The sequence below is a fragment of the Lissotriton vulgaris genome, chromosome 2_1 (genome assembly GCF_964263255.1).
Source record: "Lissotriton vulgaris chromosome 2_1, aLisVul1.2, whole genome shotgun sequence".
Classification (NCBI taxonomy): domain Eukaryota; kingdom Metazoa; phylum Chordata; class Amphibia; order Caudata; family Salamandridae; genus Lissotriton; species Lissotriton vulgaris.
In genome coordinates, this window is record NC_141687.1 from 2029763444 (window position 1) to 2029789956 (window position 26513).

General features: G+C 51.1%; 2 protein-coding genes across 2 annotated transcripts in view; one reads left to right on the top strand and one right to left on the bottom strand.

Moving 5' to 3' along the window:
• The window catches only part of BLOC1S6 (biogenesis of lysosomal organelles complex 1 subunit 6), a 308964-nt gene that overhangs the window by 226195 nt on the left and 56256 nt on the right, over window positions 1-26513 (bottom strand). The gene's annotated exons all lie outside the window — the stretch shown is intronic.
• SLC30A4 (solute carrier family 30 member 4) overlaps window positions 15827-26513 on the top strand; it is a 320947-nt gene continuing 310260 nt past the window's right edge. The window contains exons 1-2 of the mRNA XM_086958260.1: window positions 15827-16864; window positions 18852-18998. Coding sequence (XP_086814386.1) covers window positions 16486-16864; window positions 18852-18998 — 526 coding nt within the window. The 5' untranslated portion in view covers window positions 15827-16485. The remainder of the gene's footprint in view (window positions 16865-18851; window positions 18999-26513) is intronic.

A 26513-nucleotide genomic window follows, 5' to 3' on the forward strand; every position in this document is an offset into this window, starting at 1 on the left:
ATCTTGCTTTCCTCAAGAGTGCTAGCTATTTTCAGCATGTGTGTTTCTGTATTTCATTTCACAGCATATTACTCTTGGATGATGCACCCTTTGTACTGTCGCCTCCAGGTATTTATAACAGGCTACAGTTGAGCACTTCGGAGTTGAGGATAAAGGCGGTACAACTTTCACATTATGCCTGTCTGTGGGTCAAAAAGGTTTTCAGATTACATGATCATTCAAAATATGGCCTCTCTGCAGAGCACAAAGAGCAATGGTCCTGCATTCCAGTTATGATTCTATGCAAATGTGTGTGAAAGAGCTACTTATTGGCCAGCCGTGAGATCACCAGCGCGGCCATGATCAACTTAAGTTCCTGGGGGGAGAAGAAGCGGGAAACAGTGCGGATAGTTCGGAGGGTGAGGAAACGAGAAGAAACTACAGAGCTAATTTGTGTATGGAGGGTGAGTTGGTTGTTCATTTTAACACCCAGTGTTTTAACTGTAGTTGAAGGAGTGGGGGAAGGACCAAAAGAGGAGGGCCAGAAAAAAGAGTTCCAGGGACTGGAAGAACCACCGGTAAGAACCAACTCGGTTTTATCCGGGTTCAGCTTGAGATGGTTGTGGTTCATCCAGTCCCTGATGAAAATCATAATAGACTGGAAATTTAAGACAGAAAGGGGAGAAGAAGAAAGGTCAAAGATGAGCTGGAGGTCATCCGCATAGTTGTACACGGTGACCTCCAGCTGCTGAAGTGCGAAGATAAGAGGAAAGATGTAAAGGTTGAACAGTAAGGGGGAAAGAGAGGAACCCTGGGGAACACCACAGGTGACTTGAAGTGGGGTGGTCGTGAAGTCTCCCAGCCGAACCGCCTGGGTGCGGTCTCTCAGGAAGGAGGATAGCCAGACCAGGGCTGAGCCCTCAATTCCAGCCGCCTTGACAAGGGACAGTAAGATGGTGTGGTCCACCGTGTCAAAGGCGGCGGAGAGATCGAGGAGCACCAGCGCCTGGTGTTTGTTGTGATCCATGCCCTTCCTGAGGTTGTCTAGGACCGACACCACGACTGATTCGGTGGAGTGCCTGGGGCGGAAGCCGGCCTGGCGGGAAGCCAGACCCCCATATGCTTCCATGTGGGCGCTGAGTACCGAGGTGACATGGCGCTCAAGCACCTTGCCCAAGTAGGGCAGCAGGGAGATGGGGCAGTAGTTGGCTGAGATGGACGGGTCAGCGTCAGGCTTCTTTAGAATGGGCACTAAGGTGGCTGATTTAAGCGCGGGGATCACCACTCCCTGCGTGAGGGAACTGTTAAGGAGAGTGATGGGGGGTTCGGGACAAGAGGAGTAAATCTGTTGCAGGATTCGTGCCGGACAGATGTCTGCCGGAGAACCCGATTTTACTTTGGGGAGTATCTCTAGGAATACTTCCTCAGTAAGGGGGGGAATGGAGGTAAGATAGCATTGAACAGTGGGAGGGGAAGGATCAACAAAGGCAGACGAGGGGAGGGGTATGTTGGCCTTGATGGTTGCGATCTTGTCCAGAAAGTAGGTGTTTAATTGGTCACACAGGGGCTGGGATGGAGGGATTTGGGGTGAGGCTCTGTCAGAAAAGGCTAAGTCGTTCACTATACCGAAAATCTCCCGAGGTTTATTTTCTGCTGTCATAATTTTAGTGGAGAAGTAGATGGTTTTAGCGACTAGGATGGCTTTTTTATACTCGGTAAGTAATGTAAGATAATGAGTTTTTAATGAGGGGCAATAGTTTTTTCTCCATTGCCTCTCTGCTTGTCGTACGGTCAGTTTTAGCTCTTTTAGGCGGTCGTTAAACCACCTGTTAGAGTGCTTGGGTCGTCGGATGGAAATACGACGCAAAGGAGCCACTGAGTCACAACCTCGAGCCAGCCAGGTGTTAATGGCGATGGCTTGAGAGTGGGATGAAAGACCAGAGAGGGTCGGGGTGGAATTCCGAAGCAGGGAGGTCAAGGAGGGAAGATCAACTCTGTTCCAATTCCGCGCCCAGGTGTTTTTGGCGTGTGGGACCTTAAATACCGGGTTGAGAGGACTATGCCAATGCCCTATACAACGGCATTCCGGCATACAGTCTGCGGAGGCTCCAGATGGTCCAGAACCAGGCGGCCCGGTTGGTCTATGGTCTCCCACATTTTCACCACTCCACACCCCTCCTCAAGGAGCTCCATTGGCTTCCTGTCAAGGAACGCCCCCTTTTTAAAACCGGCTGCATGGTTTTTCAGGCCCGCCAGGGCACTGCCCCCGCCTACATTTCCTCTCTGATAAATGAATACGTCCCGATCAGAGAGCTTCGCTCCTCTTCCAAGTCTCTCCTGCAAATCCCACGTTTCAAACGTAAAAAGTGGGGTGGAGCCAATTTCTCTACCTTGGTTCCCATATTCTGGAACTCTCTCCCCGACCACCTTCGTTCTGCCACCCGATATGTCTCCTTCCGTAAAGACTTAAAAACGTTTCTGTTTAAACAGGCCTTCTCCGGGTAACTGGGCCCCTCCTTGCTCTGCGACAGGTTCACTTCACCTCAGTTGCTGGACCCCCCACTAGCGCCAAGAAACCGTACGGTGTATGTTGCGCTCTACAAATGTTTTAAATTCAAATTCAAATTCAACGCAACAAGGTGAAAGGAAAATAATTTACTGCTGTTGCTCATTTAGCTTAAACAGCTAAGAACCATTGACAAAACCCAGTCGAGGGTGTGCAGTTTGGTTTCATTTTAATTTAATTATACAAAAAAACAAAAACCTTTCTTTAGCCGGCCCGATCCGATTCCACGTGGTCTCTGCTTAGGGGCCTCACATGTTCATATTCTGCCCGGGGCCCCACATATCCTAGGACCGGCCCTGCCAGCTGCACCGTTTAGGCCTTTTACAGCTGCGCAGCAAGTAGTGCCAGCTGCACCGTTTAGGCCTTTTACAGCTGCACAGCAAGTAGAGCCAGCTACATCGTTTAGGTCATCAACAGCTGTGCAGCAAGTATTGCCAGTTGCACCGTTCAGACCTTTAACAGCTGTGCAGCAAGTAGTGTCAGCTGCTTCGTTTAGACCACTTTATCAGTAGAGTCAGTTCTGATGGAATTAGGACTCCCGCTGCCTTTGCAGCAACATTGACAGTATGGATTCAAGCATCTGTGCCCCCTGCTGAGATGGCCGGTTGGGCTGGAAGACTGCGAGGTATGTAGGGCGCCTGGCCCTTATACGGACATGTGGTGCTTGGAAATGGTTTCCATTTAGTATGAGTTACGCACCCTGTTCTGAGTTCCGCTAAAGGTGGTCTTATGATGACGAGGTTGTTGTGCATATTTAGACCTTGTTAGTCAGATTTTTGCATATTTAGAACTTGTTAGTCAGATTTTGTTCCACCCCATGCTCTTTGCCCCTAATGTTAGTTATTCTCAGGAGATTAGAGTGCAATAGTAGTCTGTTGAGATTATGGGCGTACAACACGTTTGGTGCCGAATGGGATTCTGTCACAGGCTGATGCTAAGTTCAGTGATCACCAGTGGTCACTGGGTGTTCGTTTATAATCTGTTCTACTTTGACCAAATTTGCTTTGTGATGGTTCTGAAAGTGGTCCAGTTGGTCCTATCATATGCAAACAATTCCTTTGTTTTTCTAGTGCCAGGTGACATCATGCATACCAAGTTGAAGGGCCCATCAAATACCCACCCCACTTCCCTGACGGCACATTAGTTCTGATTTCTTCACCCAACATCTGGAATATGTGCCCCCTTCATGTCCTTTTACTTCTCATCACCACCGCTTTCCTAGTAACACCCTTCTCATATACCCCCCTACCTCTCCCGTCTCATTTTCCCAACATGGCCACCACTCGAGTTAAGGCTGGAATTAACTGCTACAAAATCATGTATCCTCCCAACCAGACGAAAGCTTCAGTAAAACGGTTGAAGCATAACACTATTGAACGTTTCCCTGATTCCCTTTTTGTTGATCAATTTTACAATGGTCGTTTTGGGGGGCTCACAAACGATTTCATCTTCTTCACTCACGACAACCCCTCTTGGTCCACCAGCTTATATAATTCCCTTAACGTCACCTCCTCCTCCTCTATCCCTCATGGCAAACAACTAAAAATGTCCCCCTCTGCGCGTTTCAACAGCTACCTCACTATCTCACTCTATAACAACGGTAGTGTCATGATCCAAGGCAAAGACACCTGTCTCTTGCTCTTTGACCACCTCTTCCCCTCCCTACTCCTCTCCTCTGTGACTGGGTTATCCCCTGACTCTTCATCTAGCTCCACCCACTACTCACTTTCTCCTCCCCTGACCCCCCTACATACCATCAGGGTGCACCCTCGAGAAGCACAGGTAGCCCTCTTCCCTCCCCCTCCCCTGTGCCCTCCTCACCTATGCCTCCCCCCTCACAGTTTGCCCCCCTTTCATCACTTCAGCCTTACCTCTAACTAATACGCTCCTCGTCCAATCTGCACCATCCCAGTTCCCCAATCTCTTCACCTCACCCATACTCCTACCTGCCACACCCCTTTTCAGTCCACCTCTCCTCCAACTCTCTCCCCCGGTTAACCTTTCCTACGCTCCCCTTATTCCTCTTTCCCCCCATTCCTCTACCCCCTCCTCCCCTCGTTATTCACCCCGATTTCTCCACAAACCCATTGCATATCTCTCCTTCCCCCCACTCCTCCAGCTGTGCTGTGCTACCCCCTTTCCCCCCTTGGTAACCCTTTCCATTTCCCTCCCTCGGGCACAGCAGAACCACTTCCTTTCTTCAGCTTCTCATTCTCCCAACCCCCCTCACTCTGCCAGATGCCCGTTTCCTCACAGCCACCTCTTCTCGATGACAGGATGTCTTCAACCACCTCCCCTCTTTTCTTCCCTAACCCCCTACATTCCCATGACTCCACACAGGCCTCCCCTCTCCTTCTACCATACCGCCCTGATCCACACCCATCTCCCCCTAAATTTGTCCTTAATTTCTTTCCTTCTTGCAACTCCAACAAAGACAACTCTCCCTTCGTCTCTGACTCACCATCTCCCGCTCTCAACCTCCATCTTTCCCCACTTTTGAACCCTATACCCTAACTCCCCTCCTGTACCCCCACCTCTCCCTGCCTTCCACCACCATTTCCACCCCTCCTGTTTCCATCCAGCCACCCAACCATCCGTGCTCTCTGCCTTACTCTCTCTGGAAAATAAGCTAGACTCTCTGATCACCTCCATCTCCCAGCTTGTAACTACCATTTCACTTTTAAGCTCCAAGATTTCCACCTTTCCATACACCTCTACTCCTTTGGAAAACCCTCACCATCCCACGAGATGCACCTCGCCCCCTCACCCCACTATAGCCAAGCTGAACCTGTCATCTACAAACTTTGTCAACTCACACAAGCCTTTGAATGCCTCCCTTCTGCAACCTGCACCTCCCAGTAACCCTACTATCTACTCTATTCCGACCATCTCCTCTGTCAGAACCAAGCATCCACCTAAACCCTCCCGAGCACCCTCGTATAAACACAATATCCCGATCACCCTTCAGAGCCCCAGTGCCCCTGTCACCAAAACAGTCTTGACAGAGCTGCGCTGTCTACTCCACAACTGCAGATCTGCAGTAAAACACAAACTTGAAATCTCCAATACCATCACGTTTCACAATATAGACATGCTCTTTCTCACAGAGACCTGGTTCAACGATACCTCTCACTCTATCTTTGATCTCCTATTACCCACAGGCTATTCTTTACTTAGGAATGACAGAACTGACAGCGTTGGGGGAGGTGTTGCAGTCATCTTTAGGAACTCCCTTCAACTGAAGGCTTCTCCTTTCAGCTCCTTCCGCACTTTTTTTTTGATCAAATATATTTTTATTGAGTTCCACAAAGCGATATCATACATACAATGAACAGAAAAACAAGGGACAAAGCTGCCGTACCCGTCCCCAACACTGCATAGTATCCGACCGTGCATCCAATAAGTGAGGCGGGATTGAGTGTCCATGTATGCTCGCATGGTGGGGGGTACGCCCCACGGTGTCCACCAGAACTCTTTTCACTAACCACCCTAACAACCCGCCCCCCCCACCCTCCCCAACTGTGTCCCACCCCCCCCCTGTCAATCCCCTCCCCACCCGACCCCCCCCTCCCACCCGGTGTGTTCCTTGTAGCTCTCAGAGGTGGCTGTGCGGGGTCCAGGCTAGACCTTATGTTCCACTCTGGCTAGCTCGTCCCGAAACCCTTCCGCCAGTTTCAGAACCCTTAGATACTTTGGACATGTAAGTTCCGTAAATTCTTGGGAGAGCAGAGAGATGAGAGGCTGCCAAGTTTCTCTGAAAGTTTCGGATGACTGTGTGAGCGAGGCCTGTATCCTCTCCATCCCCATGACATACCACAACCTGTGCAACCACCCCGTGTGTGTGGGCTTCCTCGTGGACCCCCATAGCGACAAGATATGTTGAGATGCCGCCCCCATCGCCAATCCCATCTGCTTTCCCCGGATAGACTTGAGTGGGAACGTGAGGCTGTTCGGTAGTCCAAGGATAGCATAAGCGGGGAAGCGTGGAATGTCGGTGTCAAAGTGGGTGTCTATGTCTTTAAGTACTGTCTCCCAGTATTCCTGTACCGCGGTGCATTCCCACAGAATGTGTAGCATGGTCCCCGTGTGCCCGCACCCTCTCCAGCATTTAGGGTCCGTGCTCGGGTTTCCCTGGTGTAGGCGTTCAGGGGTCAGGTGCCAATAGTAGGCGATCTTTACCGCCGCCTCTTTGCTAGCTGTATTTCTGGCCGTGTGATGAGCGCGGTAGTATATGTCTTTCCATTCCTTGGCAGAAAGATTGCGACCTATTTCCCTCTCCCAGCGTCTCTGCCCAGCTGATTTCTCCGTAGGGGGAGGTGGGGACAGCATCTGATATAATTCAGTGATGGACTTTGTGTCTGAAGTTTTGGTCATGATCCATCGCTCATAGGGGGTAAGGGGACGGCCAGCCAAAGGTGCCACGTCGGCGTGTGTCAGCCAGTGCCGAAGCTGGAAGTACTGGTAGCGGAGTGGCCTATCCAGTGTATAGTCCGCTGTCACTACGTCCCAGGTCAAAAAGCCCTCCGTGTTGAACAAGTGACCTGCGGAGCGGCATTCGGACTGTCGCCATTGAGGGAACGAGCTTGGAGACCTGCCTGGGGGGAACGCCGGATTGTCCAGCAGAGGCGTCATGGGGGAGGGAAAGGTTGTCAGGCCTCTCGGGACCGCGGTTGCATCCCACACTTGCAAAAGAGTCCTGGTGATAGGGGATTTCTTGAGGTACGGCGGTCTGTCCGGACGTGCCAGGAAGGGAACTTTCCAGAGGGGCAGGCCCGCCATGGCCCTGTCCTGGAACAACCAGTGCTTCTCCGAAGTCGGCCGGGACCACTCCAGGAGGAATCTAAGCTGAGACGCCTGGAAGTAGCGCCTCAAATCCGGGACCCCTAAGCCCCCCTCCGCCGTTATCCTCGTGACCAAGTCGCGCCACAGCCTGGACCTTTTGTTCGCCCAAACATAGTGGTGCAAGGCGTCCTGTAGCTTCTTCAGCATCCCCAGTGGGGGGGTGACTGGGATAGTCTGGAATATGTAGAGGATCGTGGGCAACAGGGACATTTTTATGGCAGCCACCCGACCCAACCATGAAAGCGGCTGATGTTTCCACCGCGCTATGTCCCCCTGAACGCGCGCCAGCAGTTTAGTGTAGTTAAGGTCGACCGTTTGGGTAGTCGCCGGCGTCAAGTCTATCCCCAGATACTGTATGGTGGTGCTGACCTCGAGCCCCCCTATGTGCAACGATGCCCTGTCAGCTGGCCGGGTGTTGCTACCTAACGGCAGGACGACAGACTTTTGGACGTTCATTTTGAAGCCCGACACCTCTCCGAACGCGGACATTTACGACAGGAAGGCCGGCAAGGAGACCCTCGGATTATCCACCGCTACCAGAATGTCATCCGCGTAAAGGCTTATGGTTTGCTCCACGCCCCCGAACTTGATCCCAGTAATGGCCTCATAGTCCCGGACACGCTGGGCAAACGGCTCGATATAGAGAGTGAACAGGAGCGGCGAGAGGGGGCAGCCCTGTCGCGTGCCTCTCTGGATGTCGAACGGCTCGGAGCTGACCCCATTGACTTTGATGGTCGCCTTTGGGGATGTGTAACATCCTGCCACCCAAGAGCGGAAGCGGGGACCCGCGCCGAACTTAATCAGCGTTTGTTCCAGGAATCTCCAGTCGACCCTGTCGAACGCCTTCTCGGCATCTACCGACAGCAATGCTGCGTCCGAGGCGTTGAAGTGAGCTTTGTCTATGACATGCATTATGCGCTTGGTATTGTCTGCGCATTGCCGGGAGGGGACGAAGCCCGCTTGGTCAGGTTCGATGACGCCTGGTAGACACGGGCCCAGTCGGGAGGCCAGAATGCTCGTAAAGAGCTTAAGGTCGATGTTGAGGAGTGAAATCGGCCTGTATGCTGCACAGCGCAAGGGATCCTTGCCCGGTTTCGGAAGGACTATGACTTCTGCCTCTAACATCTCCTGCGGGATCGAGCCCGGACCCCCGAAAGAGTTAAACAGTTTCGTGAGGACCGGTGCCAGGAGGGAGCAAAAGGTTTTGTAAAAGCCCGCGGAGAAGCCGTCTGGGCCCGGTGCTTTCAGGGGCTTGAGACGGGCGATGGCCGCTATGACCTCCTCCAAGCGGAAAGGGGCTTCAAGCGCTGCGGAGATCGTTTCATTAAGAGCGGTGACCTCCATAGTCTCCAGGTAGGCCCTCCCCGCCTCCTCTCCGACGGTCTGGTCGGCGGCATACAGCTGTGCGTAAAAGGCTCGGAATGCCTCCGCTATGTGGTCATCCTCCCAGACCTCGTCGCCGTCGTCTCCGCGTATCACTGGGATCTGGGAGCGGACGGTTTTGGCCTTAAGTTTGCTAGCCAGCAAGCGGCCCGTCTTGTCTCCCCCTACGTAGTACGTATGGCGAAGGCGGAGCGCCGCATATTCTGCCCTGTCCAGGTCCAGACTCGCCAGTTGTGCCCTGGCCGTTTTCAATTTGCGCCTAATCCGGGGGGCGCCTGTCCGGCAGTGACCCCGCTCCAGCTCTAGCACTTGCGTCTCTAACTCCCGCCTCCGTTCTTTCCGCTCCTTATTGTCCGCCGCTGCGATCGCCATGATTTCGCCCCTAAGGACCGCCTTAAGCGCCCCCCACAGTGTCCCCTGGGCCACCTCCCCTGTGTCGTTATGGTCCAAGTAGGTGGTAATGCTTTGGGACAGTTGTTGCACCACCCCCTTGCGGGACAGTAGACTTTCCCTGAGTCGCCACCTGCCCCTATGTGGAGGAGTACGCGGGACCGTCAGTCGGAGGATCACCGCGTCGTGGTCCGAAAGTGCCGCCGGTGTGATGTCAATGTCGTGAACCATGGGGACCAAGTCCGTGGAGCCCAGGAAGTGGTCTATTCTAGCGTATGTGTGGTGCACATGTGAATAAAAGGTGTAACCCGGGGCAGTAAGATGCTTGTCCCGCCATATGTCAATCAGTCCCCTGTCCCCCAGCCACTGCTTCCCGGTTGCCGACAGTGCTCCAGTGTCCCCAAATCTCCTCCCGGATCTATCCAACTCGTTGTCCATGACCAGGTTCAAGTCCCCTCCCACCAGCACTAGCCTCATATCGCCCGACAGCGCATCAGACAGCGCTCCCTTCAGGAAGACCTCTTGTTTGGTGTTGGGTGCATAAATGGAACCTAACGTGAAGGAAGAAGTACCCACATGTATTGTGTGCGCTAGGAGCCTGCCCCTGATCTCTGCCACCTTACTCCCCACCCGCCCTCTGAAGTGTCTGGCCACCAGTATAGCTATGCCTGCCTTTTTCTCAGTGGTCGTGGAGTAGAATTGGTGGGGGAAGGCTCTTGCTTTCATGCGGTGCCAATCTTTCGCTAACAGATGTGTTTCCTGCAACAGACAGATTTCGGCCTCAGAGCGCTCAAGGAAGGAGAGAACTGCCCTCCTTTTGATGGGGTTATTAAGTCCCTTAACATTAAGGGTGAGGATACGTAAGGTGTCAACAGCCATGGGTAAGCGAGCGTCCCGCCTGCCCTGACCCAAGCCCCCAGCTAGCCCTACCCGAGTTCATGTCGCTAATCCAGAGTGAACACACCGAGCTCCCCCCCTTGCCCTCCCCAGCCCCAACTCCCCCCCCAACTGTCCCCCCTGCCCTCCCCCCCCAACTCCCCTCCCACCAGTCCCCCCTGCCTCCCCCCCCCCCAACTGGTGAACATAGTCCCAGGCCAATCATGAGACAGTCTAGGCCTGTGGTAAATGAGTCAATGAGTGGGTGTGTGGCAGTGGCGGCTCTCGGCCCCCGACCCCCCCATCCAGGAGTCAAAACTTAGCTGATGACGACCTTCACTGGAATCGGCTCAGGAGGCGGCGCCGGTGTCTTTAGATACTTCGTGGATCGCTGCGGCCTTTTCCTGGGCCACCGTGTCCGGGTCGGGCTTGAGATGCTTCTTCTGTTGCCTGTCTCGACGCACTTTCTGCCATCCGTCCCCCGTCGTCCCTGGGGAGCCCGTCGCTGCTCCGGAGAACCGTCGTTCATCCGTGTTGTCCTGGGGCGGTTCCACGTGGGGGATGCCCAGTACTGCACACGTGTCTCGCAGGGAACGCAACTGGTGGAGGGTGCCATTCCACTTAAAGACAAGGCGAAAAGGGTGCCCCCAGGAATAGGGGACTCCCTCCTTACGCAGGAAGGCGGTGGCAACCCTAAACGCCCTCCGCTTCTGTAGGGTGGTCACAGCCAAGTCCTGAAAAAGTTCCACATTGTGGTCTTGGAATCGAAGGGGTTGCTTGTGGCGTGCCTCTCTCAATATGCGCTCCTTCAGGGGGTAGTCCGGCAGAAAGGCCAGGATGTCCGGCGGGGGGCCCTGGGACCGGCGGGCTGGGCCCACCCGGTGGGCTCTGTCAATCCGAACCACAAAGTCTTCCCCTTCTCCCAGTACCATCCCGAAGAGCGCTTGCAGGTATCCCGCCATGTCGTCCCCCTCCGCCTTGAGCGGCACGTTCCGGACTCGAATGTTATTTCGCCTGGAGCGGTTCTCCAGGTCCTCCGTGTGGGTCTGGAGGTCCAGTTGCTGGTCGTGAAGGCGGACGATCTCCTGCCGGAGGAGTTCTATTTCCTCACTTCTAGCCTGGCCTGAGAGCTCGTTGGCAGCTACTCTCTCCCCCAGGTCGTCGACGTCTCGCCGGAGTTCCTTATATTCCCCAGTCATTTCCTGCCGGAAGGTTTGAATATCTTCTTTCAGGGAGGTGAAGAGGGCCTCCATAAACGCCTTAGTCGCCGGCGTCTCGCCTTCCGGGAGATCTTTCCCTTTGGGGGGGGGGGGCCCGATGCCGATTTGTCTGGGCTTTTGTCGATTTTGGGGGGTCCCTTGGCCAGCATCTCCGAGATGTTGCGGTTCCCCTTGCGGCTAGTGGTCGACATGGCAAACTCAGTCCTAGCGGTATGCCTCAGCTCGGTCGGGGCCCTAGGCACCACCACAGGATTCCCTGGTGTGCTCTGGTCGTAGGTTGGGAGGGCCGGTACCGTGTCCCTGGGGCCTCTCTCACAGGCCCTTATGTTGCTGCTTCTTCTCGTGCGTGGTACAGGGCTCGTCACACCTGGACGACTACTGGGCCCCTGTCTGCCTGCACGGGTCTCCGCCTCCCAGGGCCCGCCGCCTCCTCGAGCCGTCTCAGAGGCCCAGCTGCGTCCCAACTCGCCCGGGCCCCTTATGTCTCTGGGTTTGCCAGTAATGGGGGGGACCTCTTGCCGTGTCCCCAGTCACTCTTCAGCCGCCCCCTGAGCACCGCTCACCTCCATTCCCGGGCCACTTCAGCCGTAGACACGTGGCAGGGGGGGGCGACCTCCTTCCCCTCTCCCTCCGATGCGGTCCTCTTCGTTGCGGCGGACTGCCGGGCCCCGCGCTCTACTGCTGTTAGGCCCCACCGGCCCTTGATGCCACTGGGCCGCGCCCCCTCCACCAGGCCCGCGTCGGGGCCTCTCGTAGCTCCGGAGGCCGGCGGGCCTGGCCCCGCACGGTCCGCCGGGTCGCAGTCTGGTGCAGTGGGACTGTGCTCCCTGGCCTCCTCAGACGCCGCCGGGGTCTCCGACGTCACCTCCTCCGTGACCGCAAAGCTGTGTGGGGTCTCGACTTGCCGCCCGGTACCAGCGCCCGGGTCTCCCCCGTTCGCGCCTTTCGGCGGCAGCCAGGCGCCTCTGGGTCTCGGCGCACACTTCCGCTAGGCCCACGCCGGGGCCTCACGTAGCTCCGGGGGCCGGCGGACCCGGCACTGCGCAGTCCTCCTCCGGTCCGCCTGAACCTCCGTCCGGTGCTGTCGGATGTCGCTCCCTGACCTCCGCAGGCGCCGCCGGAGTCCCCGACTCCACCTCAGCCGTGTCCGTGATGCTACGGGGATCCCCTTGGGCCGCCTAGCACCAGCTCCCTGGTCAATTCTGTTTGTGCCTATCGGCGGCCGCCAGGCGTCTCCGTTCTTCCGCCGTCCCCGAGCTTCGCCACCGGCTCCTCGACTGTAGCCCCTCACAGGGACCCCTTCCGCTGACGATGGCCGGCTCGGTGAGGTCGAAGGTCCGCAAAGGTCCCTGGCGGGGGATCGGGTCTAGGGAGCCTCCGCCAGACACGTCTTACCGAGCCGCCATCTTAGCCACGCCCCCGAGCCGCCATCTTAGCCACGCCCCCTCCTTCCGCACTTTTGAATGCCTTTCTCTTGAGCTACAATTGCACCACCGCTCACCCATCAGATTCCATGTCATTTACCGCCCGCCGGGTAGCGGCCCTTCGTTTATGGAGGAACTCACTGACTTCATCAGCGACCAATACTCGCAAAGTGACAATCAGACCTTTGTGGGTGACTTCAATCTCCACTGGGGCTCAGCCCAAGACTCTACTGCGAACTCGCTGGCCACCTTCCTCTCTGCTAACGATCTTATCCAACACTGCACAGAGTTAACACACTCTAAGGGCTCAATCCTGGACCTTGTCATTTCTAAAGCAGACATGCTTTCTATCACTGCCCCTATTCATGTAGACTGGTCTGACCACCTCCTCATCCCATTCTCTCTTCACCTATCACACTCTATAACTCTTGGCCAACCTAAGAGGGCTACCTCCTGGTTCCGTGATGCTAAAAATATTGACGTTGTTTCCCTCTGTGAATCAGCTTTGTTATCACTTCCAAGGCTAGACCCGAACCTAGATGTTGACAAACTCACCTCTCAATGCCTCACAGTCCTTGCAGTCGAAATCAATAATGTCGCTCCTCTCCAAAGTAAAAAGATAAGGCCCACTCCCTCAGCACACTGGTTCAACAAATCCCTCTATGAAGAAAGGAAGCAACTAAGATTCCTGGAGAAACAATGGAGGCAAGCGCCCTCCACTGATAATCTGGCCACGCTTCGTTCAGCAAGATCCAAGTACCACAAGAACATCTTCCTTGAGAAAGCGTCGCACTTCAGAACCCTCCTTGACTCTGCCAAAAATAGACCCAAAAAACTATTCGATCTCATCAAGGTTCCTAACCGCTCTCCCCCAACCTCCAAGCTGGAGGATTCTACAAAGAAAGCAGCGGATTTTGGTATATTCTTAGACGAAAAAGTGAAATCCCTTGTGGCTCAGGTCACTCATCCTACCCCTCCAGAGGAGCGCAAATCCTTAGCTATTTGGCAGAACTATGACCCCATCTCTGAAGATGCCCTCCTCAAGTGCATCCTCTAAACAAAGCCCTCCAACCATTCTCTTGACCCCATCCCCAGTGCCATTGCCATTGACTTCTATTCCCATTCTCTTTCCTATTGGACCACTCTGGTCAACCTCTCCCTCTGTCAAGGCTCCCTTCCTGTCTCCTTCAAAACAGGACAGGTCACCCCTCTGCTTAAAAAACCCACTGCTGATGTGAATGACCTCAACAACTTCCGCCCCATCACTAACCTACCCTTCTTGCGAAGATCACCTCTCGTCATATCAAGGACAATGATCTACTTGACAATTGTCAGTCCGGCTTCATCCAAAACTGCAGCACTGAAACAGCCCTATTGCAAGTGATTGATGACGCGCTGAGGATACTCGACTCTGGGGTGTCCTGTCTTCTAATTCTCCTCGACCTTTCTGCAGCCTTTGACACTGTCAATCACGACACTCTCCTCAACACTCTGCAACAGAGAATGGGCATGGAGGGGACTGTGCTTAAATGGTTTGCTTCCTTCCTCTCTGATAGATCCCAAATGATCAAAATAGCGAACAGTCTTTCATCTCCTTTGGCGGTAGGTCAAGGTGTTCCTCAAGGCTCTACACTTGCACCCACATTGTTCAATCTCTACCTAGAACCACTGGGAAATCTCTTAAGTAAATCCGGGATCCACTATCATCGCTACGCAGATGATACTCAAATCTACCTCAAGGTTGCCTCCAATCATGATCTCGCCATCCTAAGCTCGACTCTCGACTCCATTCAGAACTGGATGTCAACTCATCAACTGATTCTGAATCCCTCCAAAACTGAATTCCTCCTCCTCTGTTCCTCACTTTCTCCTCCCCCGGTTCAATCATGGATGGATCAGATGAATCAGCTTAACAATAAACCCATCATTGTTATGTTATGTTAAAAATATTTATACCACGCTCGGTCACCAAAACGGTTTCATGGCGCTCATAGACAATTGCGGGTAAACAGTGCAGCAGAGTAACTCAATAGGCTAGCTGGAAGAGGAGAGTTTTGAGTAGTTTACGAAAACAAACATAACTGGAGCATTGTCGACAGCGCAAAATCCCTTGGTGTCATACTCGACAACAAACTCAATCTAATCCCCCACATCAACTCCATTGCAAAATCTGCACGATACCAACAGTGCCTTCTTTGGGGAATTCGTCGCTTTTTCCCTGAACAAGACCTTAAAACACTGGTGCAATCGCTGGTCCTCTCCAGACTGTTCTACTGCAATTCTCTTCTTACTGGCCTCCCCAAATCCTACCTGTCCCCCCTTAAATCTGTCCTCCACTCAGCAGCCCGTTTCATTTCTGGGGCAAAAAGAAGCGACCACATCACACCGTTGTTATCCACCCTTCGCTGGCTTCCAATCGAGGCTAGAGCTATCTACAAGACTGCCTGTATCACCCACAAAGCCTTGCACTCCTCCTCTCCTCTCTACCTGTCGAATAAACTGAAACTGTCTGGAGGCTCTAGGCCATCTCGTAATGCGGAAAATCTACTGCTTGTACCCCCCACTTTCAAGAAGGAAAGATCGCTGGCCCAATCCTTTTCAGGCAACGCAGTGAGAATCTGGAACTCACTTCCGCCTTAGCTCCGGACCACCTCCTCCTCCGGCCTTCAAAATGGACCTCAAAGTTCTCCTCCTCCAAAGACACCTCTAAATCTAATTCACGCCCTCTCTATCATCTGAAGGAAGACCTCCCATTATTGAAAATTCTAGTGTCCATGACTATTGAAGTGCCTTCCCAGTGTGTTCTGGCAGTTTGAGTGTTTACCATTTATTGCAGTATTATCCTTGTACCTGTGTATGGTAACCTTTTGTAACTCGCACACGTCACTTTTCTATTGTAACACACTGTATGCTACCTCTCACTTTTTGTTTGCTTTAGATACTTGCACAAGTGCCACCATTGTCTACGTAACGTTTGTTCTTGTGCTGGAGTGTCTGCCATTTATTGCAGTATTATACCTCTACTTGTACTTTGTACGCTTTTCTAACCTGCACACATATCACTTTTTCCTCCTGTAATGTACCGATTGCGGTTGCTCACTATTGTCACTTTTGATTCATGTAACTTAACGTTTGCTTTTGTAATTTGCTCACTTGTAATTTTTCTCCTCATGTATCACTGCTGTTCCTATTGTGAAGCGCTCTGACACCTTCGGGTAAAGTCCGCGGTATATAAAATCGCATAAATAAATAAATAAATAAATGTCATGTACTGACTGGATTATTGAAACGTATCCTGTTTGGCATCTTCCTAAAATTAACCCTCCCCAAAGTGATGATTCAGTTGGTTCCCTGAACTCGGGCTTTACTATGAAATGCACGGAAACAAGACATCGATCAACGTGTGAGTAGGTATTGTATCATGCTAATATCTCCCTAAATGAATGGCCACACAACATTTTTCCTCCGAAAAGTATATCTGAATAGAAACAAAATAGCTTTGGCTGCGCCTTGCTTGTTCTTGGACTTTTGAACGAAGAGTTCATTCCAGCAGCTATCACTTGTGTTGTCACGGGATAATAATCTTTCATAGCGTTCCACAGTAGAATTCTCGCAGTGCCCCAAATACCGCGAGAGTTAAGATCTCAGCCGATACTCGGCGATGTTGTTGTGCTGTCAGTGTAAATCAAGGGGATCAAGTATCTTTCACCGTCTCACCTGAGGCGCCGCGTGACTGGGGCCGCGGTTGGTTAGGGCGCGCGCCCACGGATCCTTATGCCCCGCGCGCCGCTGGTCTCGCCTGAAGATGGCTCGGCGCTCTACCGGTGCCTGGTGGGACGGCTTCAAGTCGTCCCTGCTGAGGCAGAGGGACGCGCCGCTCTACCTCAGCGACAGCAACAACGTGTATGACTTCAGCGAGGATCCCGGGGGCGCCGACGATGAGGACCTGCCTCGGTTTAGCGAGCTCCGAGTGGTGGTGGCGGCGGCGGCGCCCGGGCAGGGAGGCACTCTCTCCTCCGACGATGACTCTCTGCTGGACCGAGACCTACCGAACGCCTGCGCCCAGCCCTCCCCCTGCGAGCGCTGCACCGAACACCGGGAACTGTCCAAGCAGCGGCGGGTCCGCAATAGGCTGGTGGCGGCGGCTGCGCTTTACCTGGTGTTCATGGTGGGGGAGCTAGTGGGTAAGGTGCGCTTTCACCGGCATTGCCAGTCTGCGGGGCAGGCTGCTGCTTTGTATCCCTCTTGAGGGGTGCAGGGGCGCAGGGTTGTTAAATTCCACACTAATCAATCACGAGGGGGGGCTGGTGGGGCGAGCTTGGTCCAGGGAAAGAAAGCGCTCTGGCAGTAGCAGTATCCTAACGAGGCACTAGACTGCTACTTTTCAGCGCGAGGGGCATTCCATCGCATGAGACAGGATGAGCTTGTAGTCCCTATTTTCCACTGGAATCTAATACCTTTGTAACGATGTAAGCTGTAACTATGATCTGATGCTCATGTAAAGCGCTCTGATACCTCCGGGTCTAGCCAGCGCTATATAAAATAAATAAATACCAAAAGGAGCTTGCTGTTCACCGTCAGGGCAGCCACTCTCTTCCTAGGTTGCGAGGTGTATTCGTGTTTGTGGAGCAATTTTCGGGGTGAGTGTTGCAGAGGTCACGATTTCATTAAGCCAAATGTAAATGTAACCTAGGGACCCTTTTGAATAATGAGAACAGACTGGGTTGTGGGGAGGGCGCAATTCCCCAATCGTTATCATAAGCTTGGTAGCATCCGCACATCTTCTCACTTATTGAGAGGACCTGTTGCACGCTTGAGATCACACAAACCCACTTGCCTGCAATTTTAGAATGGTGGTCCCTTTTGCAGTACGGTACCCTGGAATACTTTGTATAGTGGTACCACTAGAGACTTGGGCATGGTCGGGTACAGCTGATCTGCACTGGGGCTTCAATGGGAATCTTTGAGTGCGGTCAAAAAACCTTATTCCGCAATACGAGCATTCTTGTGTATGATGTTTCCAGACTTTTAATTTCAGACACTGATATTTGGTAAATCTTCCATTAATAGTACCGGTTTTTGTGATAGATTTGTATGATTTCAAGAAACAGTATTACTTTTCACAGCCCACCGGTTTATTCGATAACACTACTACTGATGGCTGGCTGACTGAAGGTCTGAAATTCACAGTAATTGTACTTTGTCAACGGTGTGAGAAACATGAAAGTTAAGCCATATTATGTACACAAATGAGATGATTTTTAATATCAAAACTGGCTTTCAATATTTGGAAACCTGTAAATTAATAATCTACCAAAACAATAAAGTGTTCATCTGATGTGCAGTGATTTCAATCTGAAACTAGCCCAGGGAATTGTAAGCAGACTGATAACATAGCGTTAAATGTATTCAGTGCAGTGTCCCTCCCCACTCTCATTACTTTTTGGATAAATGGGCTTTACCACTACTACGCTAGGTGTCCTTTCTAAGCAATAAAACTGCGGGGATACCTGGTAACATTGCAGGAGTTTAATCAGTTATGGTGTTTATCATGGATGTTTCATTTGGGAAAAATACTGTGATAACTATTTTTATGGGTGGTGTGCAGGCCTTTTGAGGTTTTGACCTTCTGGGTTTTAGTTTTTTGTCTTTGAAGATTATCCTGTTGCATGCATAATCCTATACCCTAGTCTGGTTTTGAACAAAAAGGAATATAAGGCAGCCTCAATACAGCCATTGTTTGCAAATGAAAAACCTCCGTAGAGACTTTGCATCAAGGTCAGACCTTTGATCTTTAGGACATGTTGATGAAAACCTTCCTAATCAATAATGCTTAAGTCATTGTCTTTGCAGACTGTCGAGGATGTGCATTTCTAACATGGTATCACAGTGCTATCCTGTTTTTGCCATGTTTCATAACAATGGAATTAAATATCTTATTTGCAAAATTAACTTACCGCGGGTAAAACATAGCACTTATCCCTCTGAACAAGAAGATTTTCTAAATTTTGCCACCGTGCTAGACCTGCGTGGCTAAGGCCTAGTCTAATAATTTAGTTCCACATGTGTAGTTCTGGACTTTGTTTTCGATGTATTCGGAATTGTTAAAGTGCATGCCTCAGTCTTTCGACATTAAAATCAAAATTACAGCTTTTAAAACTTTGATTTTAGGTGGCTACGCTGCTAATAGTCTAGCAATTATCACAGATGCACTTCATATGCTGACAGACCTCAGTGGAATTATTTTGACTTTGCTCGCTTTGTGGTTATCGAAAAAATCTCCGAACAAAAGATTCACCTTTGGCTTTCATCGCTTAGGTATGCTATTTTTGACAATTTACACAGCATAGCATTTGTAAATGTGTTTATTGCAAAAATATTTTGTGTTAAACTGTATTTGTAGCGTGCATTATTCTCAGGTTAGCTCTGCTAATTGTTTGCTCTGCCTGTATTTTAAATTCACTTGTCTCTAAGATTAATATGTGGGATGACATACCACTGAGTGAGATGATAACTATTTCGCAGGAGGTGAATTTATGCTCAGTGATTTAGGCTCTTTTGAACTGTTGTGTGTCTCCAGTTGAATGTTTTCTTTTGGTCTAAGTTTCTAGTTTTAACATGTGACTGCAAATGTGACTGCTGAGGCATGGTGCACTTTACAGCATACTTTGAAAATACCAAGCAATTTGTTTGCTCTTAAAGGGAAAATATAACTTTGCATTTCTAAGGGCGGAGTTAAAATAGGTTACAGCTATTATGGGACAAATAGTCCCCTCCCTATCGCTTTTAAAGTTGTGTGTATTGGTTTCTTATCCTGGTTACGCAGCCACACCAACTAAAGTTCCAAGCATAAGCAAATGACAGCAATATCCATCATACATAATGCTTGGATAAGGGCAAGTTTACTGGTTTCAGTAGAGCAAAAACAGAGCTTTTACTGATTGGAAGTTAAACAGTGAGGGCCCTAAGTCTAGCATTGTGGGGATCTCTAAACGAATCAAGGTTTTCTGTTATTTAGTCTCCCTCTCTCAGTTGGAAAAACACTAGAGGCACACAATTGAACTACCAAATAAAACTAAGACAGATGATCCCAGTATTTCATATAAACTATTCTGTGGAACTAGTTTTGTTTTTGATCCTCTCAAGAAAACTAGTGCAATATAAAATGTCTCCTTAAGATACAGGTCAAGAAATAACTGACTATTGAAAAACAAAGTTCCCATGAAAAGCTTTAATCTGAACTAACACAACCATGTATGTGTGGTCTGAAAATCGCGGTTATGGGTACAATTCACAACTCTGTGCTTTTCAGATGCTGTAGTCCCACAAGATAATTTGTTTTATGTAACTTCATTAATCTACCAAGACCTGCACTCTGGAGCAACTTTGGGTTGGTTCTTTATGAGGTGGATTTGTGGGGTTTCTCTAACACAGAGTTATTAATTAACACTGAAAGCTAATTCCTATGCAACCTTGCTTTCCTACTTCCCAGCACCTCTTTGTACCCACTGTCCCAGGAAACGAGAGTAAAAAGTCACACTGGCAAAACTAGGTTATGCACCCTGCTATACAGGAGACGGCTGTGGACCACTCCAGAACTTGCCCACAACGTCACAGCCCACCAGGATGTAAAGAAAGCTAACCAATTTCATAAACTTATGTGGCTTCTGAACATCACAGAGACTCTACATCTCGTTGGGTTGTCAGATCTCTGGGACCACCCTGCCACTTCGCGTTTTCCATACGGGAACTTACTGAATATTCTCTACTTGGCATCTACAGTGGCCAACGACTCCAGGAAGGCTGTTTCGGCAGTCTTGGTGGCATAAGGGAGGATCAAGACAAGGTTCTTTTCAATAGGGATTTTAACACATACATTTAATTATTTATTTTTTAAAATACATTTTATTTGTTAATTTTGCAAGACATCAGGCATCAGCCCCACAATGACGCATCGAAGCAGTCGAACAATCAGTGCAGCAATAACCATATCCATGTCCATATACAATCCCTGCCACATACGCAGGTAAAATAATAATCTTAACAAAATGCAAACAGTGGTCGACTTTCTTGATACAGCATGTACTTCAGCAGTTGCAAAATGTATATCCCAGTGGAACAATGGATCAGTCCAGGTATAAGAACTTGGGGAACCCATGGCAGGAAGCGGGTGGTGTCACTCACATGTCCTCCTTGGGCAGAGGGGGCAAGTCGTTACCACGATATGTCGCCCACGCGACTATATCGTACGATGCTTCCTTGGACAGCCCCTGGCCTCAAACACCACCATCTCGGCTTCGATGCACCTATCCAATTCGGTTTTCCATTTGCCTATAGTCGGGGGAGATGATGCCTTCCATCCCGGTGCCATGTCTCATTTGGCAGTAGTGAGGGCAAGGAACAATAGGTGTTGTTTGTATCGGTTCCCCCCAATGTCGTCTGTCGAATGCAACAAAAACAGTTGTGGATCCAGTGGGAGCACCCAACCCAGCCCCTCATTAAGATATGACCGAAATCTGCTCCAAAATGGCTGTAGGGCCGTACAAGACAAGATCTGCACTGAGCTCTCTCTTTTTTAATGTCTATATCTCACCTCTGGCTGATGCAGTTAAATCATGGGGGGTCAGGGTGATCTCCTATGCTGATGACACTCAGCTTGTGTTTTCATTTAGAAATCACTCTGATGGCGGCCTTGCCAACTTTAGATGCTGCCTCACCAACATCTCCTCTTGGATGACCCTCAAGCTTAATACGGATAAAACCGAGGTGCTGTTCTTCAATCAAAGTGCCCCACTTCCCTCTACTGTGGTGGCCATCGGAGCTGAACCCTCCCCCGGTACCAGTAAAATCAGCTCGAAATCTGGGTTTTCAATTTGACAATGAACTGTCATGTAAGACTCAAATCAATAAGGTCACCTCGGCATGCTTTGGTAAACTCCGTATGATCAGTAAAATTCTACCTTTTCTTCCCCTGGACTCGCGCAGGACCGTCATTCATGCCCTGATCACTTCTCACCTGGATTATTCTAATAGCCTGTATGCGGGAGCCCCAGCATATCTGATTAAACGGCTGCAGATTGAGCAGAATGCAGCAGCTAGGCTGATATGCAATATTCCCTATCGCCATTCAATTACCCCGTATCTGATGAAACTTCACTGGCTGCCAGTTACCTATCGCATCCAATTTAAATCCTTGGTCCTGGCTTTCAGGGCACTAAACGGCCTTGAGTCGGCCTATCTCGGATGCAGGCTAAAGCCTGTTCAGTCTGCCCAATCTCTCAGATCCAATCATCTTCGTCTCCTCCACCCTCCCCGTTTTCGCAGCTCCAGAACGGGGGGAAGAGCTTTTGCTGTTGTGACTGCTAAACTGTGGAACAGCCTACCATTGTGTTTATGGCTGACCGCATCTGAATCTTTGTTCCGACGCAATTTGAAAACCTGGTTGTTTTCCAACCTCTAGCCGCGTTAGACATTTCTGCTGCCAGTTGTCTGTAGCACTGGGACACCCCCGTTGGTGGTAGCCGCACGCTTTATAAGCTCCTAAATAAGATAAAAAATCGTATGGAAGAAGGACCCGTCCTTTCTGTCACATAGCAGACACACCGGGGATTGGATGACCCCCATTCGCCACAGTCGTACTCTTGTGTAATACACTCTATGTAAATATTTGAATTGTATGAGCCTGTAGCGTGTGCATACCACCACGCCCTGTGGACTGGTGATCACCCCGACCCAATCATCCTCTGTCAGTTCGTGGATATCTCCCTGCCAGGCCAGTCGGGTCTTGTCCAGAGTGGTGGGAGTGTGTGTCTTCAGGGTCTGGTATATCTGCCTAATTTTGTGTAGTCTAAGGTCTCCCATCAACAAGCGACCCTCCAAGGGCTGGAACTCAGTGAGAGCCTCTAGATTTCTTATCTGGGGTGACGGTGTGTGTCAAAGCTGTAAAAATTTATAAAATTGAGATTTATGGAGGCAAAAGTCGGCCTGTAGTTGCTGGAATGATTTTAAGGTAGTGCCCCTCAAAATATCTCCCAGGGTTGAGATCCCAACTAAGTCCCATCCCCGGAACCCGCTCAGTGTGTTAACAGTTCCGAGGTGTGTACCATGCTACAGGGGAGTCTGTCGAGTGAGTCGCAGCTTCCAACCCATCTGTCTGGTCTTTGCCCTCGATAGCTGTATGACTTGCCTGCCAGCCGGTGGTAAATGGTCCAGCCTCCTGTAACTATATAATAAGTGGAGTAGGGGGGTTTGTTCCTTCGCGGTGTGTTCAATGGCATAAGCCGGATTGGTGGGAGTATCATACCATAATTCATTGATTACAAGGATGTGAGACGCAACATATGAATAAATGTCAGCAGCCACCATCCCCCCCACAATACGATGATTGTGCGCAGGTACAGAGCGCCACGCGAACATCCCCACCGACTCAGATGAACTTATTTTGTATTGTGTTAATTTGAAAAAACTACGCACGGGGATAGGATATGGGAAATTTTGGAGACCATATAAGATCAGAGACAGGGAAACCATTTTGAAGATGGCGGGGCGCCCATAGAGGAATAAAGTGAGAGCAGACCATATCATCGTTTCGTTTTTGAGGCGAGCTAACAGTGGGGTGATATTGTGTGTCCATGAAGTCTTGCGGCACGGGGAAATGAAGATCCCCAGGTATTTGAAGCCATCTGTGTCCCGGGACATCGGTGTAGCCCACGGTTCACAGCCTTGATGCTCGCACACTGGGAAGAGGATGGACGTAGCTGGATTTGCGTGGAGGCCCGTGGTATCACTGAATACTCTAAGGATTTCCAATATACGCTGTCCAGAGTACCACGGGTCTGTCAAAAAAGAGAACCTCATCAGCATATAATGCTATACGATCCGATCTGGAGCAGGACCAATCAAATCCCCTGAGCACCAGGTCACTTTGGAATCAGGCCGCCAGAGGCTCAACTGCCAGGGCGAACAACAATGGAAACAGTGGGCAACCCTGGCGGGTACCCCTCTGGATCGGAAAGGGGTGGGGGCGGTGTCCCGCAATACGAACTGATGCTGTCAGCTCCGTGTAGAGCAGGCGTATATACGCCAAAAAATGCGTTTAAAGTTGAGCGCCTCGAAGAGCTGAAAAAGGTAGACCCAACTAAGTGAGTTGAATGCTTTGTCGATGTTGACTAATAAAAGGGACGCTGGACGGCCGAAAGCAGAGCCACAGCAATGGCATTATGGACTCTCATGATGTTATGCCTAGTAGCCCTCTGTGGCATGGAGCCAGACGGATCAAGTCGGTAATGCACCCCTGAGGTGGTCGACCAAGACTTTCCCTAATAATTTGGGTTCAAAGTTTATAAGGGAAATGGGGCTTCCGGGGGTCGGCCAGGTTTAAGAAAGAGCACTATCTCCGCATGGCACCAGTCGCTTGGCAGCCGTGCCTGATTAGATGCGTCCGCAATGGTTGCCAGTAAATGAGGCCCCAAGAGAGGCATGTGGGACCAGAGAAATTCTATGGGGAACCCATTGGAGCCCGGGGAGCAACCCAGCCGAATCGCGTTGAGGGCCCCCGTCAACTCTTCTAGGGTTATTGGAGTCTCCAGGTGCTCCCAGAAGGAGTCAGAAAGTCTGCGTGGTGAAATTTCCACAAGGAACTCTGCTATAAGTTCGGCCGAGATCTGCTCCCCCGGACGTAAAGTGTTTCACAAACTCTTCCGCGACCCTCACTGGCGACGTGTGCAAGGACCTGCCGGAGCCACGAATAGGGGGTGTGACGTCCAGGGCGCCGTCTGCTTGACACAATCTATGAAGCATTTTACTGGACTTATCTCCCCACTGGTATATCCGGTGTTGCCATGCCTCCCAAATCTCATTAGCTTTGCCCAGTATGTATTGACGCAGTTCTTGCTGTGCAAGGACTAGATTGCGACGAATGATGGGGCAGGGGTTGGCACTGAGCTGGGAAGATAGGGACGCCCGGCCCATTTCAAGGGCATATATCTGTTCGCGGGGCGCGCCTTTCTCTTGTGTGCGATAGCTAATTTCTGTGCCCCGGACGGTCGGCTTGAGGGCTTCCCAGAGAACTGTGTTCGAAGGGACAGATGGACCGTTATCGGCTAAATATGTGGAGATCGCCGTGTTGAGCATCTCTTGGTCGGCCGTATCACGGAGATGCCAAGGGGACATTCTCCAGCAGAATGGAGTCCTGCGGGAGCACGAGTGGAATTGCATGGTGACCGGGTAATGATCACATAGATTGGGGTCTGTGTTGTATTTTAGAGAATCTATGAAGAAAGACCCGTGGAACAAGGAAATAATCTAGTCTGGATTGTGACCCATGGACCGTCGAAAGATATGTATATTAGCGCTCAGTATGGTGAAATTCCCGCCATAAATCAGCCCAGTCCATTGTCAATGTCAAAGTAAACAATTTGGCCAGACCCTGTGGTTGCGTGGAGTCAGGGATGCGCTGCGGTCCAGGGGCCCCATGTTATCATTCCAGTCGTTCCCCCATCAGGGTCAAACCAGCTGGAAGGGAGCCCCAGACCCCCAGCAAGTTTTTGCTAAATGTGGTGCCTAATGGTGGGGGGGGGGGCATAAATGCTACCAAGGCTGATCTGTTCACCACAGATCGTACCCGTGACGAACAGGAAGCGGCCCCCAGGAACCGCCTTGTCTGTGACATATTGAAACTGAACACTGCGATGTATAAGTACCGCCACCCCTCTAGAGCCCCTTGTGAACCCTGCATGGTAGATGTGATAGAAACCGAAGCGAGCGAGGCACAGGGCCTTGGTTCCCAGTAAATGAGTTTCTTGTAGAAACAGGATATCTGCCCCATACCTCTTAGCCTGTCTCAGGACGGCCCCACGTTTTACCTTATTCAATAGTCCCCGAACATTCCAGGATACCATTGTTACGTCCCCTAGGGGGTTTTCGTCACCTGATGTCATTGGTGTCATAGTAAAAGCTGAAGAGAGCTAGGAGATCTGCCTGGAAGACAATTTGAAAAATATCCCATCAACTGCATGAACGAGAACATGTAACCTTAATAAAACAACATATCCAAAGGGATATCATCCCCGCCCCCCACCCAACACTACCAAAAACAAGGAGCATCTGTCGTGGTGCAAAGAGCAGCAGACCCCCAACGGGGGTCCCCAGATATCACACCAAAGGAACCCTCCCCACCCTATAACCACAACAAAACAAGGAGTGCAAGAAGCCAGTGGCCAAGCAGCTCATGGTCCAAGGCCCACGCCCGTCCGGAGACCGACCTGGTAATACACATTCACCCACTATGCAGCGCCTTAGTGCATCATTTGGAGTGTGGAGCAGGCCGGATCCATCAAGGCTGTCGCTTAGGGCTCGGTGTCCCCCTATCAGACCCCGGCCCCTGCCACTTCTGGAACTTGTTGCGGTGTGGCCGCTGAGTTATGGGAGGAGTCAGAGTCCACGGCAGACAGAGAGCTCGCCCGGAGCTGTGGACGCTCATCTGACCATGCGAAGACGGCCTCGGGGGTGTCAAAGAAGTAGGACTTGGACTTTTATATTACTCACATCCGGGCCAGATATAGCAACATGTATTGAACGTTCAACTCCCTAAGTCTGCGCTTTGCGGCCACGAAGGATTGGCGTTGTTGCTGGACCAGGCGCATGTAGTCCGGGAACACCAAGATCGAGCGAGAGTCATGTATGAAACTGTCTTTGTGTGACCTGGTGAATCTTAGAATAGCGTCCCGGTCTGCGAAGTTCATGATCTTTGCAATGACCGGCCTTGGGGCCGCGCCCGGGGGGCCTCTGCGTACTGGCCCTGTGCGCCCTCTCAACGACGAAGGCAGAAGACAG